Source organism: Hakea prostrata, chromosome 9, assembly GCF_041222555.1.
Source record: "Hakea prostrata isolate BN-2017 chromosome 9, UWA_Hpros_2, whole genome shotgun sequence".
NCBI lineage: Eukaryota > Viridiplantae > Streptophyta > Magnoliopsida > Proteales > Proteaceae > Hakea > Hakea prostrata.
The window spans coordinates 8335823-8356381 of NC_142608.1; the positions used below are offsets into that span (position 1 = coordinate 8335823).

The 20559-nt window shown below is 36.2% G+C and overlaps 2 protein-coding genes and 1 non-coding gene across 3 annotated transcripts; all 3 read left to right on the forward strand.

The window, feature by feature from the left end:
* Positions 1–6017: 6017 nt before the first annotated feature.
* LOC149004481 (receptor-interacting protein) lies at positions 6018–11054 on the forward strand. Its single transcript, XM_089169522.1, has 3 exons — positions 6018–6468; positions 6548–6699; positions 7697–11054. The coding sequence occupies exons 1-3, from the start codon at positions 6156–6158 to the stop codon at positions 7862–7864; spliced, it is 633 nt and encodes a 210-aa protein (XP_089025648.1). The 5' UTR covers positions 6018–6155; the 3' UTR covers positions 7865–11054.
* Positions 11055–12140: 1086 nt separating this feature from the next.
* LOC149004482 (vesicle-associated protein 4-1-like) lies at positions 12141–16321 on the forward strand. The gene is made up of 7 exons (XM_089169070.1): positions 12141–12756; positions 13303–13373; positions 13538–13619; positions 13710–13828; positions 15000–15077; positions 15186–15305; positions 15395–16321. Exons 1-7 carry the CDS (start codon positions 12513–12515, stop codon positions 15452–15454), a joined length of 774 nt encoding a protein of 257 aa, XP_089025196.1. The 5' UTR covers positions 12141–12512; the 3' UTR covers positions 15455–16321.
* Positions 16322–18511: 2190 nt separating this feature from the next.
* TRNAP-AGG (transfer RNA proline (anticodon AGG)) lies at positions 18512–18583 on the forward strand. Its single transcript has one exon. It is a non-coding gene; the product is annotated as a tRNA-Pro (tRNA).
* The last annotated feature ends 1976 nt before the right edge of the window (positions 18584–20559 follow it).

Below are 20559 nucleotides of genomic sequence, written 5' to 3' on the forward strand. Positions count from 1 at the left end.
CTGAAGTAAACAATCTCGGTTGGTAGGGTTTTACTGTTTCTGTTAGTTTCTAAGTCCTCAAGTAAACAATCTGAGCTATATAGCTTATGGTTCAAGCAGTTAATATAAATACCCAGATACAAGTAGGAAGTGTTTTACTGTTTCTGTAAATGCTAGCAAGTAATCTGAATTATGGGTTGATGTAGATCAGTTTGGAAAGGATTTGCTGTAATGCTTAGTTTTATTGAATGGTCATGTAATTTTCTGTAATCATTAATTTAAGTCCTTTTTCTAATTTCTGTAACGAGATCATCTCCCGAGATTAGGGTCTGGAACCAAATGAACCTCTCCCTGATCATTTTTAGGATTCAAGAATTCTTCTAACTGGCCCAAGCTAAATAAGAAGCGATATATACTTGAGTGGGGAGATCAGGATTCGATACAGAATAAAGAAAAGAAGGCAAAGAAAGACAGAAAATTTATAGGAATATTGTGTTATTGTATTTACAATTAATTCTGAAATTTTCGATTCAATACATAGGTATAGGCAGTGCAAATCTACAGGTGATTTATGAACTATTTCTTCAAGGAATCCTGGATGAAGAAAAAAGAAGTCACGATTGATTGTATTATTTCAGTTGGGAGCCCAGCAGCTGAGGAACATAACTTTCCTGAGAGACTCTTCTGATTGCTTTAATTTCTCGTCTCCAACTCTCTTGGCCGTTCTCACCATTGAAGTGGTTGCCTGAGAAGAAGAGGCCTTTTTGGCATGCTGATGGAGCGATTTGATGACATAGTTCCATCTAAAGACGCCTTGATATTTCAATACCTCCACGGCTCCGATGCTTGCTGCCCCTGAATTAGTACTCATCCCTGTTTGTAATCTCTGTGTGATCTCTCCTTATCTCTCTTTCACTTTGAATTTGATTGATGTTTTTTATCTGATGATTTGATTGTGTATGTGCGCTCTTTTATCATATATACAGTCAGAGTGAAGTGGGCGTTCAAAACCAAACAGTGGGCTGTGAGGAGGTGTTGTTTTCACTTTTCTCTGGGAGGCGCCGATGGTTTTCCAGCAGAGTCCGGATCAGCCTCACTCATGTATTCCCTGCTTTTGGGCCACATGGTAGAAAGTGGACCCTAGAAAGTGGAAGTGGGTCCACACGAGAGCCAGATTTTTTTTTATTTTTGATGATAAGTCCAAGCACAATTTTGTCGTTTCAAATGTCAGGTTATCACTGTAGAGATAAGCGTAAGCGGAACATGAAAGATACTTCTTACAAAGTTTTTAATGAAAAATGCTTCTTCATTAGTCATATTTAAGAGCTGAGATTTAATTAAAAATCACATTTAAGGGTTCAGATTTAATTAAAATAAAAAAAATATTTTTAAATTTTATTTTAATTTTTGGATATGATTGATGGACATGTGTCATTTATAAGAGAAAAATGAATGGTCTATTTTTTTCTTTAGAAATGGGACCTAATAAAATTCCACTATTAAGAGGCAAGTAATCTATTACATACAAAGAGAGAATTTGATTGGATTTTTTATATGTATTCATTTTCAAAACAAGATATTCTTCTTTTATAAAACAGACATCAAATATCATGTGGATCAAAAAAATTCATTTTTCTTTTATCAAAATTTAATTTTTTTTCTATTAATTGAAAGACTGAAGGCATAAAGGCATATGAACAAGCAATGAAGTACCAACCATAAACAAAGGTGGAACACCCCACCAAGATCTAACCAATGAGAGAGAAGATGTGTTATTCACAAGAAAGTCCAAAGTCATTTTCCTCCCTAGGAATAAAGTGAAAACTAATTCTAGCAAAAGTAGAAGAAACACTAAAGATATCCTGTACAAGACTCAAATATAACCAGTCTAAAGAAGACGAAAAACCATGTAAGGCAAGAATTGCTGAAAATCAATCAGAATGTATCTGCACATAAGAAACTCCAATAGAGGAGCCAAGAAGAAGATCCTTCTGGTTAGCTTTGAGCTCCACTAGAGTCGCTAAACTGCTAGCCCCATGTCTACATTGAGTTGCCAAGATGATCCGACTCGAATACCAAAAATCAACCACGCCCTCCAATTCAAGATTTATGGTCCCAAGAGCCATCCATAAAAAAACTGAAAAGGAATATTGTCATCCAAGGTGAAAGTCAAAAGTCGCTTAGCCATACTATTCAACACTTGTTGTCCATTTATATGATTCTGGATATCTACACAAAGATAAGAAAAGGAGATCAAGGTATGTTTAATAGACATGTCTGTCCCTTTAAAAATGGTGGCATTTTTGGTATTCCAGATGCACCAACACGTTGCACTCCGAAGTTGATTGACCTGAATCATATTCTTGCAATCCTTAAAACCTGTGCAATATAAAGTCCATTCAATCATGTAAACGTGAACCCCTAAAATCTGTCACATCAATTCGCAAAGGAGATAAACGTTAATATTCTTTAACATGAGAACAAAAACATAATGCATGACAAGCATTCTCAAAAGAATGACCACAAAGTAAACACATCAGAGCCAAGGAGACCTTTTTATTAAACAAAGAACAGCCAATTGCAAGGGCTTCATATGACGTTCTCCAAAGGAAATGTTTGATTTTTTGTAAAGTGAGGATTTGCCAGATTTGCCTCTAGTGGGAGAAAGAAGATGAAGAAAATTCTACCCCACCTTGGCTATCTACTGAAGCCAAACATTGATGATAAGCAAATGGTACAAATGGACTAAAAATTTCCATTTCTAGTTTTACTTTGAATCCAATAATCAAGACTGTTAGGAGACATAATGGAACAGAGACCAAACTCCGGGTTAATTAAATAGAGGGGGAGAAAGGGCCAAAAATTATTGACGCGGTGAAAGCGTAGCTTAACCGGTCCCCTAATCAAGCCGGGAAGGGCGTGTTTTCCCCGGGTGTCCGGGTCAATCTCCGGATTCAGCCAAATTGCCCTAAAATATTCTCAACCTCAATATGGGGCAAAAGTGAGTTTAGAAAAAGGATATTCCAATGGTAAGATTGTCCAATAATAAGGTCCTAGCTAGACCCAAGTAAGACCATGTCGGAGATGGTGAGAACTAATGCATTTAAAAGGAAGAAAATGAAGCCAGGGATCCAAATAAATGTTAATGCATGCATCATTTCCCACTTTCCTAATAACACATTGACGAATAACATCTCTCCCAACTAAAACGCTATGCCAACCCCAAGAACAGTTTGATTGTATGGAACACTCCAAAAAGGGGGTGTCTTCAACATATTTAGCATACATGATCTGGGCCCAAAGTGAATCAGGCTGAGTCAAGAGCCTCCAACTTTGCTTTGCAAGCAAAGCCCGATAAAAACAGTGAACATCTCGAAAACCTAAGTCCCCTTCCCATTTGTTTTTACATAATATTTTCTATTTGACCCAATTAATGAATCTCCGATGATCATTTTTTCACCAAAATTGGCAAAATTTTTATTCATTTTATGACACAATTTATTTTGAATCAAGAAACATGACATAGCATAAACCAAAAGGGCAAAGGCTACAAAGCGACAAGAATTTACCCCTCTAGCCTGAGATTTCAAAGTCCAATCTATTAAGGATAAAAGAGAAATTCTGTATTTTGGATTTGTCAATAGATGATGGTAACCCTAAGTATGTTCCATGGAAAGATACTTCTTTGATGTATAAAATGGCAACAATATCATTTTTAATGACTGGAGATGCCTGTGAACTAAATAGCATTGTAGATTTCTTGGGATTAATGTGAAGGCTCGATATTAGATCATAATCTTGTAAAAACATATTGATTTGGGAAGCATTGAGAGTTGATGTAGGAGAGAATAACATACTATCATCCTTAAAAATAAATGGTTAATTTCAGGTGCATTATGGTGATGTTTGATATTAAATTCCCGAGGCCTTGGTTCCCTTATTTTGGAACAGGTTTTGTCGGATCTCCTCAGCGGAAAAAGAGAGCACAAAGAGTGATTATCTGGAGCTAAAATGTGAGCAAAAAATATTTGAGAGAAACTCCTGAGGGAAAATAGGAAAAGAAGAGAAGTGATCACATATCTTAGAATGAATCAGGGGTTCTTCATTCAACCAGTTTCCCAATCTCTCATTGATTTTTGTGATGGTATTTTTTCATCTTCTAAATGCAGTGGATGCATGAAAAAACTTGGTATTTCCATCCCTTTCCTGAAGTTATAAAATCTTAGGTCTTTGACACCAATTTTTTTTTTTTTTTTTTGCCAAAAGGTGTTGCTCAAGTTTCCTTTTGATTTCAATTTCTTTATGGGCAAAAGAATCAGAGGGAGGCTTTCTTTGGCATTCTTCCAATTGGCTAGAAAGTCTAAAAATTTCTTGGGGGGCATTTTGAAAGGTGGATTTGCTCCAAGTTTTCAGAGTCTTAGTATAACTTTTGATTCTTTGATGGAGTTGGGAAACATGTGAGCTAAGACAAGGAGCTTTCTAACCTAGATTGATTTATTGCAAGAGATCAGGGTGGTCTTCAAATTAGTTTCATAATGAAATCTAATAGGTCTCTATTGGGTGGGAAAAGAGAGGCTTCTATTGGAGTATGGTTCGACCCAATCATAGCATGCCTATGAACTTGAACACTACTAAATAAATCCAAGAATTCAATATTTACAAAAGTCCTATCTAAGCATTCTTTCACAAGATCCCTCCTCTGTCTTTTGTTGAACTATGAAAAATTTAGGTCCAAAGCATTTAACCACTAACAAATTACAATTTCAATAGCATTTTTAAAGCCATCCATTTGGGCTTAAGGTTTAGGTCTCCATAATTGTAAAATATTTCATTAAAGTTACCTGTAACTAACCATGGGGAACTTATAGAATTACCCAAATGGGTAAGCTCATTTCAGATACGATCCTTGTACTCCACTTGAGGATGCCATATACCACTGATAGCCTGAATTCAAATCCTGTAGACAAGACACCAAATTAGTAAATCAACAATATGTGAGGAAACAAATAAAATTGTGGCAAAAACATTACCATTCCACAGTACCCAATCCCTCCAGAGTTGCCCACCGAATCCATGCTAAAGTGATTCTGCTTGGTTGTATAAGTAATGGTTAACCCTTCTCTTAATTTGGATCTCCTTTGTCTCACGTTAACCAAAGTATGAAATCTGCCGAGATTGAACATTTCGCTAGTTGCCGAAACTAGTGAATTGGCTAGATTTCGCTGATATTTCCTCATTCAATTTTCCCAAATCCCGATTCCCAAACCAATCCCTATTATCATGACACATAACCCCAAGGTCCCACCCAATTTTAAACTTCAAAAATTCCCAATCCATTTTCATCCTATAGTCACGCAACCCCAATAGAAGATATTTCTTCTTTGTTCAAAGTGGGGTTGCGTCAGTTGCGTGTGAGATAAGTTTGAATCAATTTTGAATCAAACTTCACATCTTCAATCTTCACTGAGGTTTTAAACGGAATAAAAAGAGAAGCAATAGGTGGTGGTTTCGGCGACTCAAGGTTTCTATTTCAAGCGGTGGTTTCGGCAATTCAAGGTTTTAATTCCAGGTAGTAGTTCCAGCGTTGAGAGAAGAGAAGTGAAGAACAATAGAAGATGAAAGGGTTTTGGGCATATTTCGCACCTTCTAAAACTAAATTTTGCTGCTGGAGTTTGAGTTGCAAAGTTTGATTTTTTTGAGTTCATCGTCTTCTTCTTCTTTAGTTCTTCACTTCTTCAATCTTCTCCATAAAAGCAAGGATTTTGCGGATAGAAGGATTTCAACCATGAAGCTGAACACGATCAACGACATTTTGCAGGTTTAGTGCTGATTTTTGCCAATTCTGCATTTTTCTAGCGATATTTAGCGATTTTCCGGTGATTTTGTTTAACTTCATTTTTCGGTTTGATACTCACCAAACTAGGCGTAATTCACCGAAATGTTTTGCCATGGCGTTAACTTCTATCATGTTTTTTTACCACCGGATGGGCAACACATGCACTAGGTAACTGCAACTCCTGGATTGGAAGGCTAAAAGACTAAAACGAAATAAGTCCATCTAGAAATGGCTGAAACAAAAATAATCCCTTTTTAAAGGGCGTGACTCCTCTTCAAACGAAAAGATCTGGTACGGCAGTACCAAAACATAAGAGCCCACGTACTGTTGATTCTTTCAGATGGGTTCCCATTTGCCCATGCATATGTGGGGCCACCATTTATCCACCATACGAAACCATATGGGCCTTAATGTAATAGGTGGCGATAAACCTCCTCTTCTCGACCTCTCATCTTCCTGCTCTAAACCTCTTACACAGAAGAAAAGAAAGCGAGAATCTTTCTGCTCTAAACCCTGCAAAACTTCATCTATCATCATTCCTGGAGAAAGAAAAGAAAGCATGCTTTCACTGAGACCCAGCAAGAATTATTTGAGATCTCCATTCCTGTTCCATGTCTCAAAACTTCAAAGCCAATCTCAGACACTTCGTCAAGGTATCCATTAATTTAAACTACTTATTCCATGCATCCTTATTGACTTATAGTTTAATTCATGCAATCTGTCATTCTGTAGAAAGGAAAGTTGTTACAAGGAAGCTAACTGTGATAAGGTGCCAAGGAGAAGCGAATAGGAAGGAAAAGCAGAGTTTCTTGAGCCTTGAAGAAGCTGGTTTAGTTGAAATGTCCGGTCTGGATACTCACGAACGCTTCCTATGTCGACTAACGGTAATGTCCAACCAACTCTTGTATTTCATTTCAACCCTTTTCCCCTTCTTCTGGTAATAGGAAGTAGGAAGAAATTGAATTACAAAATCACTGACCCGGAGAAGCTGAGCCAGATTAGGTAACTCGGCCGGGTTTTGTCCAAATCTGATTCTTAAATTGAACTTATCATCAACAACAACGTAAAGAGGAAGGAAGGAGAATGAAATGGAGCCCAGCCCATAATGAGGGTTGGTCCGGATTCCCTTTGTTGGTTGCTGTGGAAAAGTGGAACCCAACCCAATTGGAAATTGGCAACTCGGAATGTTCTTTAACCCCACAGATCTACTCTGTTTACTGCCACAAAGAGAAACACACCTAAAGCATCAGATGCTTTGCAAAGAAAGAAAAAAAAAGTTGACTCTGTAGTGGTAATAGACAATTGATATGTATTGTATTTTCCCTGATGGGTTTGTATCAAACGGTTTGGTTTTCCTTAGGTTTGGTCTGATTTCTGGTTTGGTTGGTCTGAGTGCTTTTGGTTTCTAGAGAACCCAAAACTGAAATGTCAAGCATTGGGTTATGATTGGTCTAGGAGATATGCACTGGAATTTGATCTCCAACCATATGCCATTGTTAGCATAAGTAGTCATCTTCACATGCTGTTTCCCTTGCATGGATCTAAGTGCATAATTGAGATTTAACTTTATCCCGACAACATTATTATGAACAACTCATGGGTTTAGATGGAAAGGATTAGTGGGGAAAAGAGTATTAGAACAAAAATTAGAAAAGAAGAGAGAGAGTCCACTGTGAGAGTAGAACACATCATTTCATGCCCAGAAGTACTTTAAAGACAATCTCATATGCTTTGGCCCTAATTCAGAGTTGGGGGAAGAAAAAAGAAAGGAAAAGAGAAAGAATCTAATGAATAAATGCCCATTAATCAGTTGATTCCAATTAATTCTATCTTTTCCTTTAAAAAAGGTAATAGTACTAAGTCTTTTTTATTTTCATGTAGATCTCATCACTAAATTTACTTAGAGTGATATCAGAGCAAGAGGGTTTGCCAATTGAGGAACTTAATGCTGGGAGGATCTGTGATTGGTTTCTCAAAGACAAGCTCAAAAGAGAGCAGAATTTGGAGTCTGCAGTTCTTCAATGGGATGAGTCTGAATTCCAGTTGTAAGATTGCTTTTACCTGTGATAAGTTGATTTGCAATAAGTAAAACCATCTTTAGTAGTGTTGGTGTTTCTTAGCTGATTCTATTTATGCAATCTAAATTAACAAGCTATACACAGACATTCTAACAAGGACCCTACCCTTTCTACAGCTAACTCCTTAACAGCCTAACAACCATTCACTTCTCTCTTGATTGGAATTGAAATGAAGGGGGAAAAAAGCACCACATAAATCCCATTGCCCGCGAGAACAGTAGGAGTCATGGCGTGGAAACCAGTTTGATAATTTCTCCAGTGAGATTAGAGACTAAAATATAGGCCGTGGCATAAGTCTCTGTATCATGCAAAATCTCATGGTTCAAAAGGGCTTTTAGGAATTGGTACCTGAATTGTGTCTAGCCAATTTCAATCTGATTCTGTTGCAAAATGGCTGGATTTGATTAAGAATTGACCTCATTCTCCCTCAACAGTAAGAACCATGTATGGATCACTAGCTCTAGAATGATAGGCCTGTAAAGAACTAACAAGCAACAGAGCAATAGAGCAACAATGGCAGAAGAAAGAAAATCACATGAAGACCTATTGGGCTATTCCCATGGCCGAGCAATAAACCCGTGTATCAGCACACTAAAATATAATAAGGGGCGGCCTTAGTGCAATGGTTGGTGAACCAAAGTTGTAGCCTGAGGTCAAGGGATCCCAGCAAAAACTTTTGGGGCAAGGCTAATGTGGGAAACATGCTTCCCCCCGGGAAGCCTTCGGCACATTTGACTCTAGTATAAATGACTCCCAGAAATATCAGTTGGTGACTCCAAAGTCCCAACGCCAACCCTTGCCTCCCTTGCTTGTGAGGGGGAGAGTGAGAATTGGGGAAAAGTGAACAGTACTTCTTGGTTTAGTTTAAGATCAAGCTTCAGAAATAACAATCAGTTCCAGTTGTTAATTCTTCACAAGGAATTGTGATCAGGTTCTGAGATTTTTAGTCAAATCAACTGATTCACATGATCTGAATCTGATTTTTAGATAATCAGGCTGGACCATACCATAGGTAGCTAAAAACAGGAGTGAGGACAAACACAAATGAAGTCCCTCTGGGTTTTCACAGAGAAAAATAAGTGTCTCTGTTAACCTCAGCAGTGTTCTTCCCCATACAGCTGATAGGAATAAAGGTTGTGGACACAGTGTGTGGCTGTGAAGAATTTTTCCATTGTCCATCATCTGTTAACCTAGTACGGTTGTACCACTGGGGAAGACAATCAAGCATGGAGTATGGAGACTATGGACCAATGGGGATTGCACCAGATTCTCCAATGACCAAATTGATGGTACACAATATTAATTACTCAACAAACTAACTTCATCTTCTTCCAATCTCCATAAAAAAAATCTGATGACTGTCACTTTACAATCATTTACTTTTTTTAATTGATGAACCATGGATTATCTTTTTCATTTTGCAAAGGGTGTATAGCAAGTACAACAAGAGATTTCTAAGCTGAACTTTAATCAGTTTGTTTGGTAAATACTATTTGATTTGTGTCATGGAAAGATTACATTCTGTAAGAGATTAGACAAAAAGGGATGAGCATTGAGGAGTGCGCTAATCACTATCTACTAAGGCTTGAAAATTGAAATATTCTGTCCGAGAAGTGTTGAAGAAGCAGCATCTATGAAGTATTTGTCCCACATAAGAAAATGACATCTGAAAAAGGAGAAATCAATCGATTTATATAGATAAGGCTCAAACTTATGCACCAGTTTGAGATTGATCTAATCAACACTCAGGTACAACTTGGAGAGAGCAAAAAAGAAGAAAAGGTGGTGATAGAGAATTGGATTCTAAGACTTTAGTTGATCAGATATTCACATGTTACCAGTTTGCCTAGTCTCAAGATACAAATAGAAATGGGAATGTCCATGTGAAATGTATTTTCATGATATACGACTCAATCACAACAGATTCTGAGACTGTTCAGTCTTTCCAATCAAATCTCTCATCAATCTCAGAGATCCATAAACTAACAATCTAACTATATAAAGGTGAAGCAATTAAACAATTAGCAGCTGCTTCCAGTTGTGATAGAATCCAATTTTACCTATTACAACCCCACAGAGAATTGGATTCTGCTTAGTTTCAGCTGCAAACAAAAATAAGAAAATCCATGGTGAGAAGCAATTTCATGGTACATGACCCTACCACTCAGGTTATGAGACTTTTAAGCTCAATTCTTCCAATCTCTCATCAATCTTCAGAGACCCACAAACAAAGGATATAAGAGCGTAAAGGAGGAATAATCACAATTAGCAGCTATTTCCAGTTGTGTTAGAATTGAATTTCTGTGTATTGGGTTGGACTCCAACCAAACTGCCTGTTATTATTCACATAGAGAATTGGAATCTAAGACTATAGCTGATTGATATCACCAGTTCACCTAGTTTTAGCTGTAAACATAAATGGGAATTCCTACAGTAAAATGTCCAGGTTCTGATAATGTCTAGCCATCCCAATCCAGTCTAATCTCTCATCAATCTTCACGGACCCAGAAACAAACATTTTAACTGCATCAAGGAGAAGGAACTAAAATAATTACCAGGCAGCTTTCAATTGTGTGTGATTTGAAATTCTGTGTGTTGGGTTGGTCTCCAATTTGACTGTTAGAACCAACTCTACTCCCAAAACTTTTCAGATCAGAAATTTCAAAGATGGGATGGGGACACATCATATGCGTGAAATGGGGATTCTGAGAGTCTCACAGGCTTTTTCAGTTTCAGAGGTGAACACCACAAGACCTTCACTGAATATTTTCTTCACTAACATAGTTCTTGTTCACACTATCTTTCAAGCTATTCAGCATTTCAAACTTCATCTTCATCACTAGGTAGGACTGGCTTTAATGATAAAGTTGAAGATTGAAAATACCATTAATGAAAGTATAAAACAAAAAACATTCAATCTTTCCTACCTCTCAACCACCTCCGCCGACTAATCTTCCCTTCTCTTCACGGTTCCCACGTTGCGCTAAGTGGTAATCCACTTTGAAAATTAAAAATTACAAATTTAAATCCACTTGTTTTCAAGTCAACAACCCACCCATTTTTCTCTCTCTTCGTTCCCAATTGTTTTTGGATCGCCTTGTCACTCTCCATCTGTCTGAGACTCTGAACATGATTGAAATTTCCCGGAAGGTTTTTTTTAGTAGGGCATTGGAGCAGGTGAATCGGTGAACTTAAATTTTTATTTTATTTTATTTTTTGTGGGGTGAAGCCAATTTGGATTCGTAGGAATAAAAATCTTGGAATTGTTATCCTTCTAGATTTGGAGGTTGATTCTATGATTTTTAAAATTCAAATCACCGTTCTGTTTGTTGACAAACAAACCAAAAAAAATTCAATGCTCTGTTTGAAGGTTTGGGTCTAGGGTTTGGAATTCTTGTTCTTTTATTAATGAATGTTGATCATAGTTATTTCTTTTAATATATTTTTATTAGTTGGAATGTTATCTTTTTAAATATAAGTTTGGATTATGCCCTTGCCTTCGAAGGAATTTAAATCCTTGACCTTATGAAGTGTTGTTCTTGTCAACTGAGTAATTCCGAGATTTAACAGTTGCAACGTTGACAACATACAATTTACTACTTCGGATCCTTTCTATCCTACATTGCCCTCTATTCTATCTTTCTGATCATCGGGTGGTTAATGCTTGGATTGGTTTAATTGTAATTGTTGAAGGACAAGATCGAAACACAATCCTTTCACTAGAAATAATTGCAAGAGAACTAGTCCGTTTTCAAAAGGCATGATTCCTTTCCATGACGCCGTTGCAACGCATTGTTAGTCTCATAATAAAACAGGTAGGACAAAGGGCAATTCAGGACAGAAAAGATCCAGATCCCAACTTTACCATTGCCTTAGCATCATTTATTACATGAAAATAACTTAGAAATCCACGTGTCAATAGGTAAGTGGTGGGAGGGGGAAGAAAGGACGGATAAACACAGTCTTTATCTAGTAACATTGAAAGGACGGAGAGGTAGACTAAAGAGGAGTTCACAAAAATACCCTTCTTTTATGGTTGATTTTTTTTTTTCTTTTTCTATTTTTGGGCTCAAACCATGGCTGGTTCGGTACAGGGTAGTTACGGACCAACAAGTACTTTACTACTTTGTACTACGTTGTAGAAGAATGTGATCAAATTCCATTTCTACCCCTATGGATAACAAATTATTATAATTAATAGTTAAAGAATAAAAGGGGTTAGGAATTAGGATTTAGAACTCAGAAGGGGAACCACATCGACGGACGTGAAACTCACGTCTCAATTACAGTGAATTTCTTATTTTAAGATCCGAGCTGTCGACTCCCCCCTCTCTCTCTCTCTCTCTCTTGCTCTTCTCTCTCTAACCAGAGTAAAGTTGCCACCGCCGTTTCGCCAATCAAAACCATAGCGAAAGCTGTGGAGGCATAGAGATAAAGAGCACACCAGGGAGAGGCTCAAAAGGCGTGAGCTTTGTAATTTTCTGGTCTCTCCTTAAAGGCTTTCACGTTTCCTGGCGAAATCTGGTTGCCAGAGGTGGGGTGAGTCACCTGTGGATGGAGTAATATATATAATATATAGGCTTATTAGCAAGTGAAGTGGATCAGTGAGAGATTGAAGGATGGCGATTGCTGACGAGAATCCTCATTCAGAAGGTAATGTTTGGAGTCTCTGTCGAATGCCGTTTTGGCAAGCAGGTAATGCTTCTTCTTCGACTACTTCGCAGAATCTTCACCAACAGAATAACAACCAGCAGCACCTTGATGGATCTAATTCATCAAGCACCGTTTCATCAGTTGCTAGATCTTTGCTTCCCACGCGGCGTAGGCTTCGTCTCGATCCACCCAGCAAGCTCTTCTTCCCTTGTACGTTCAGCCTTCGTTGACTTTGAGTTTAATTTTCAATTAATTTCCTTTTCGCTTTCGTTTTGGGCTCTGGGTGTGGTGAGTTCTTTGATTATCGGTGATTTGATCTATTTACAAAACTGAGTTTTTGTTTTCGTTAGTTTTCATTTCTCGAGGGCGAGTTTGTCTTCTTAGCTCGTTTAGGGATTTGGGTTTCGTTACTGTTGTTTTATTTCTTCGACTTTTGAAGATGCTTTGATTTTCTTTTTCATCCTAACTTTGACTTAGTTACTGATGACCTTGGGACTATGCTTGTTTGATTACTTTGTGTTTTATCTCAGTCGAATTTTTCAAGCAAGCCATTCTGCTGCCTTGTTGTTTTCTGGGTTTTCCGTTTTTTCCCGTTCTTGGAGCCTTTTCTGTTCACATTTGCTGAAAATCCCAATCTATTTAAACAACCAAAGAAAGAAAGAAAATAAAAAATCAATTTCAAGATAGATGTTTTTTCTCATTTGATTATCTATTGCCTGATTGTTAATTTCATTCTTTCCCTTGTCACTGTTGAAGATGAACCTGGCAAACAAGTCAGAAGCGCGATTAGGATAAAAAACACTAGCAAGTCTCACGTTGCTTTCAAGGTATGGGTGTAAACGATCTGTTTGGTTCCGGACATTCTATCTGATTCCTGAACCAGGCAACTTAAATCTGGGGAGAGGGGAAACATATTAAGCTTTGTGCTCAAGCTAAATATGTTTTAGCTTGTTTTTACTTATCTGATGGGCTATTTCTTTGGGTGCTTTAGTTTCAAACAACTGCGCCAAAAAGCTGTTTCATGCGACCTCCTGGAGGTATCCTTGTTCCTGGAGAAAGTCTCATTGCAACTGGTAAATGATAACCTCTTTGCCGATTTGATTTGTACTTGGCATTCTTTTCTCTGTTTGTATTCTGTTTCTGAATTTGGTTTAAATTTTTAGTTTTCAAGTTTGTGGAGCAACCCGAGAACAACGAGAAACCAGTAGATCAGAAGTCCAAGGTTAAATTTAAGATTGTTAGCCTAAAAGTAAAAGGAGGAATTGATTACGTGCCAGAGCTGGTGAGTGGTTTTTTTTATGTTGAGTAGTTGTTGGTGTATGTCCTGGTTTGCCATCTCAATTTGGTAGTTCACACCTAAATAGTATAAGCATTATCATTTCATATTTTTTTATACATTTTGTATAATCGAGTGAAGCGTCCCTCATACAAAAAGTTTAGTTTAGTTTATCTTTTAATTCTGTAATATATTTCAGGGGATCATGATACTGCAGGTGGGATGGGTGATTTGGTCTGAGTTTGCTATTAAATGGTAGTTGACTGTGGTGCCCTCTATTGGGTGTCTTGTACCTCCTGGATAATTATATTTTGTTTCTGACCTTATTGATTATTTTCCACTTGACCCTGGGGCTTAAGATCTACATGGGAGGTATCAGAAGGGTATATTGGGTGAACATACTAAAACCCCAGAGGGAATTGGGAACACTTGGGAACACTAAGATGTTCTGAACCTTCCCGCATGGTGGAGGAGAACTCTCCTAAAACTTTCACTTTGTGTATGATGTATCCTGTAGTATCTAACTTAATTTTGTCAATTTTTTATTTTTTTTTGGTAATATTGAACTTGCTTTGGTATATCTTACAGTAGTCTGCTTCTTACAAACTACCCTACTATTAATAAGAAGATAGTATATTTTGGAACTAGGCAATCTCCTCACCAAGATGACCGATGTTGTTCACATGAACAATAGATTGGAAAGAAATTTTTGTCTTCAGGTTTATAAGTCTAATGTTCATTCTGACCTGGCTTTCCCTTGGAAATAGTACCGGGGTTGGTTATTTACTTCTTTTTAATATTTTTTATTGGCAGTTTGGGGTTATATTTTTATTGAAACTGTTGGGTGCATAATATAAGCTATTGATAATATGTTCATAATATAAGTTATTGATGTTATTATCAATTATCATATTTAGCTTGAGCTTTGGTAGCAAAATTTAAGTACTTGCTCCTTATTCTGATCTTTTTCTGACTAACAATATCAAATTATTAGCAAGGTTTTATTATTTATTTATTTGTTTACTTATAATTATTTTATACGTTTACCTGATTAGTAATCACTCTTACCATTCTAGATGTGACGACTTTTTTCTTTTCTTTTTTTCTTCCATGGGTTGGCGCCTTGGGGGAAGTTCTGGTGCCTGATGCAAAATTCTCATGTGAATTTTTTATGCAGTTTGACGAGCAGAAAGACCAAGTAGCAGTTGAGCAGATTCTGAGGGTTGAATTTTTAGATGTCGACCGGCCTAGCCCTGTAAGAAATCTCAGTAGATCTAAGAATTCATGTGGGTGTGTGCGTGTGCATGTGTGTGTGCTCTCCTGCATTTTATTGCATATAAATAATAGTATGATTTGTTTTAAGGCGATGGAGAAACTAAAGAGGCAGTTGGCTGAGGCTGAGGCTGCGCTGGAAGCACGAAAGAAACCTCCAGAGGACGCAGGGCCAAAAATTGTTGGGGAAGGGCTTGTTATTGATGAATGGGTAAATCTAGTTGTGTTCAGATTTTCTTCCCTTGTATTGTCATTCTTTTATTTTATTGTGCTTATGTTTTCCTTTGTTGTCTTGTGTAGAAAGAACGAAGGGAAAGATACCTGGCACGGCAACAAGTTGAAGGTTCTGATTCAGTGTAAAGTGTATGCTGCTTTTGTTGTAAGCTCTTCTTTACTTGGCATAAATCATTATGTACTGTGGAGAAGGAAATGTCAGTACAACCCCTTTTGTACGAGGGTTTATAACGCGCGGGGATTGTCTACTGGTTCAGCTAGGAATAAAATGTGATGTGATCTAATGGAGTTTACTATGCTTGAATCTGCAACCATGGGGTATCCGTCTCCACAACCAACCCCCTCCCAACCCAACAAAAAAAAAAAAAAAAAAAAGTGTGTGCTGTATCACTTCTTGTAGATAATGGGATTTTTGCTTCCAGAGGAAATAAGTTTGTTTTCTGTGGTTAGTAAATTAGTGGTCAGAATTGTTTATCATTTAGTTCTGGATGTAAATTTTGCTTCAATGTATCAAGGATCACATTTAGTTGGGATAAGGCTTAGTTGTATTGATGGAAACATTGTCTTTGTATTTCAATTACTTTCAGTTTGAGCTTGTTCTGATGCATCATGATATGCTCTCTTCCTTTGGTGCTTGTCCTTTTTTAACTGAAAGAAAATGTCTGGAGCTTGGGATGTTGTGGATGAACCAGAGTGGATTGTCTTTGATTATATATATGTTTTTTGCAAATGTGGTAAGGCTGAGGTAGTTTAACCTACGAGATGCTGACTGTGTCTGGAATATGTTATCTCAAGATAGTTGGGTGGAAGGTTAGTTGAGCTGGACATGGGCAGCTGCTAACTACTACTCCATTGAATATTGTGTTTAAGCTTTTCATACTGTGAAGGTCTCTGCGCATTGTGGTATGGTGAAAAGATTTTCCTGGGTTGATCATAGCAAATTGAATAAGGTGGCTTTATTATGTAGGGAGCATATGGGTTTAGATGTTGTGGGGGTATTTCTGGGGCACAGGTTATAATGGACCTTGTGGGTTCTGGTTTTTTATTTTTATTTTTATTTTATTTTATTTTATAATATAATATATATACATATGATAAGATATTGTTTTACCAAAGTACAGTTTAAGCATCCATGGAGGACTCTACCTCCTTCATGTGGTTGCACTTAAGCTATGCCTATCATATTTCGTCATTTTTTTAAGGTTATCTTAGATATTACCCCTAGTTCTTCTAATCCCTTCAATCTGGATTATATCACTTTTTCGTGCATGGGTATTTATAGGTCACTGTTGAATGTGGTTGTACAACCTCAAACGATTATCTTGAAGCTTATCACTTATGGGAGTAATTATCAAACCAATTCTATTATGATTATTCATTATCTTATCCTTCATTGGTTTGTTATTCATCCATCTTAACATCATCATTTATGCTACACTGAGTTTATCTATGTGATTTTTTTTAACAGTCCAACATTCTGTACTGTTTGTCATAGTTGGTCAAACAATGATTCTATATAATTTTCCTTCAAGCTTTAAATAGAATATGCCAATCACACAAGACCTCGAACGTACCTCTCCATTTTATTCACCCTATTTTAATTTTTTGGGAAACATCATCATCTGTATCACCTCTTTTATTTATGATTGAACCTAGGTACCTAAATCAATTACTCTAAAAAATCCCCTTGTTGTCAAGTATTATCACCTCATCGCCTGCTCGATCATGATTAAAGTTATAAATTAGATATTCTGTCTTCGTTCTACTTAGTTTGAATCCTTTTAATTCCAAAGCTGCTCTCCATATTTCTAATTTGGTATTAATCCACACTTGAGTCTCATCAATCAAATACAATATCAGCAGCAAAAAGCATATCCCAGGGGACTTCATATTGAATGTCTTTGGTTAATTCATCAATTATAAGTGCAAATAGATATAGACTTAAAGTTGATCATTGATGTAATCCAATTGTAATTGAGAATTCATTATTTTGTCATCTCACTATTCTTATACTTGTCACCAAACTATCATACATATCATTAGCTATGTCTACATATTTAATTGCAACACTTCTTTTCTCTAGTACTTACCAAATTAATGCTTTAAGAACTCTATCATAAGTTTTTTCTAGGTCAATAAATAATATATGAAGGTCTTTCATATATTATTTATATTTTTTCATAAGTTTCATAATTAGGTAAATAACCCCTGTTATAGATCATCCTTGCATTAATCCAAACTGGTTCTTCGTAATTGTAGTTAAGTGCCTCAAACGAGTTTCAATTACTCTCTCCCATAATTTCATAGTATAGCTCATCAATTTAATGCCTCTATAACTATTTCAACTTTAAATTTTATTTTTATTTTTGTAAAGTAGAACCAAATTAATCCATGGATTCCTAAGCTTTTCCATACTTCTATTGGGATTTCATCAGGACCTTGTGTCTTGCCGAGTTTTATCCTTCTTAGTACTTTTTTTTATTTCAAACATTGAAATTCTCCGTATATAAGTTCAAAAATTGATGCCTTGATGAATGGTATAATCGTCTGAATCATAGGTGCTTGAAGTATGCTCATTCAGTAGACTAAAGAAATAAATCTCCCATCTTTTCTTAATGTTCTCATCAAATACTAGTATTTTACTATCTCCATTTTTAATACATCTAACATGATCAAGATTTTTACTCTTCCTATCCCTCATCTTAGCTCTTATAAATAGATTTTCTCCCTTCCTTCATGCCCAACTTATTGTGTAACTATTTATATTTCTTTTCATTTGCTTTTCCCACAATTTTCTTAGCTTAAATTTATATCCAACATATACCTTTGAAGATCCTTAACATCCTTAGTTATTTGTCATGTCTTAAAACTAGTGTTTTTATTTCTAATCATAGCTTGAATTTCACTATTCCACCACCAAGTCTTTTTATAAGAACGGAGCTTTCCTTTTGATTCACTTGGACATCTTTAGCCACCTTCTTGATACACACTGCCATTTCATTCCACATCGCATTAGTATCCCCCCTAAAATCTCATTTTCTTTGTTTGATTACTTCATTAGTGAATGATACAGAACACTCTTATTTCAAGTTCCGCCATCTTATCCTGGGATAATTAACCTTGCACTTTTTATGAGTTTTTAGGGTTAGACATATATTTAATTACCACAAGTCTATATGTCTTGGGCATTTGGTCTAGTGGTATGATTCTCGCTTAGGGTGCGAGAGGTCCCGAGTTCAATTCTCGGAATGCCCCTTTAAATATTACACAACATATAAAGATTTTTCAATTTCAGTATTTTTTTAGATGTTAAAACCAACTTTGAGGCTGAATTGAAAACTTTCATTCACGGATTACTGGGCAAGGCATTTACAAATTAAAAAGCTTTGGGTAGAAAATGAATTACTGGGCAAGGCATTTACAAATTAAAAAGCTTTGGGTAGAAAATGATTCAAAAGCTATAGTGACTTTAATACAGCAGAAGAAAATACATTGGTATATCTTTCATATGTGGAGAGAGTTACAAGAATATTTGTTGACTATAGATTGAAAGATTTCACATTGCTATCGTGAAACTAATACAGTAGCAGATTTTTTGGCAAATTCGGCAGCTAGAACAGGAACTTCTGATATTAACATTCCTTGGTCAGCTTCAATCCTTAATGAACTTGATGTGGATGCCTTTAGACGTCCTAGATTTCATTTTATAAGTTAATGGTTTTCTAATCTGAGCAGGAACCAGCAAGGAATGGTGTATTGGGGGCAACAGTTGTTGCGGGTAAGGGAGGTTGGTTCTTTATACGGTATTAATTGGTGTATTTTTAATATTTCTTCTTCACTTAATATAATGATCCTTTTAGCAAAAAAAAAAAAAAACCCACAAGTCTATGTTGTGTAGTTAAGTTTTCCCTTGGTATCACCTTGCAATCTTTGCACAATAATCTATTAATACTTCTAGTAATGAAGAAATCTATTTGACTTTTATAATATCCACTTTTAAAGGTAATTAAATGCTTCTCTCTATTTTTGAAGTAAGTATTTACAATAAATAGATCAAAAGCAACAAAAAAATCTCAAATTTAGATCCATTCATCATTCCTCTCATCTCCAAAACCATATCTTCCATGTACACTCTTATAGCATATTTGATATTTACTAATATGTTCATTTAAATCACCTCTTATTTTAATCTTTTCTCCTTAACGAAATCATTGCATTAATCCATCCATATTTTTCCAAAATTCTAGTTTTACATTTTCATCCAATCTTACTTGAAGTGCATATGCACAAATTATATTTATGAATTCATTCTCCATTATAAACTTGATAGCAATAATCCTATCACCCACTTAACATCCACCACATCATTTTTTAAATCTTTATCCACTATTATACCTACTCCATTTTTATTATTTTTATCCCTAGTATACAAAGTTTAAAATCATTAAACTCTTTAGCTTTTTTACCTTTCCATCTATTAACTCTTGAATACAAGTTATATTAATTCTTCTTTTCATCATAACATCTATTAATTCCTAAGTTCTTACCTGTTAAAGATCATATATTTCAATTTATCAATCTAATTCTATGTTTTTGGACTAGCTTTTTTACACGCAATTGTTCACAGCGAGAACCCTTACCTACTTATCACTGCATCTGGCGTCAATGTGACGTGTCGCTTACGGGGGAGTCCCTAGCTAACCTTTGTCCACTTATCACTACACCCGGGGCATTAGTGTATAGCGTCACTTATTTTGTCAAGGGACGCCCTAATATAACGTTTATCATATAAGGTCGAATCCATAAAAATGGTTTGTTTAGATTTATTCTGGTGTCGACTTTTGACCTAACACACTAACCCTCCTCCTTTACCTGGGCTTGGGACCAGCAGCAAACACTGGTGGAGTTCCATAACTGATAAAATCCATTTTAGAAATACTTTTTAAATTAGGCTTGCAATTTGAAAGATCTGGTTTTTGAGGATGGGTTTGGGCAAGAGAGGAAGGTGAAGAGGGTTTGCAAGGAAGATCACAATAGGGGTTGTCTCGCTGTCAATACTAGTTCTTATTCTCTCAAAGTATCTTATTAAGTGCTCTCCAAGTCTCATTCTTCAAATTACTTTCTCATCAATTGGTTAAAAACAAAAGAATGAACAACATTGACAAATATTTAGTGCCCATTCTTCTATTCTTCAAACCCTCTTCACCTTATTCCAAACAATTATAAAATGC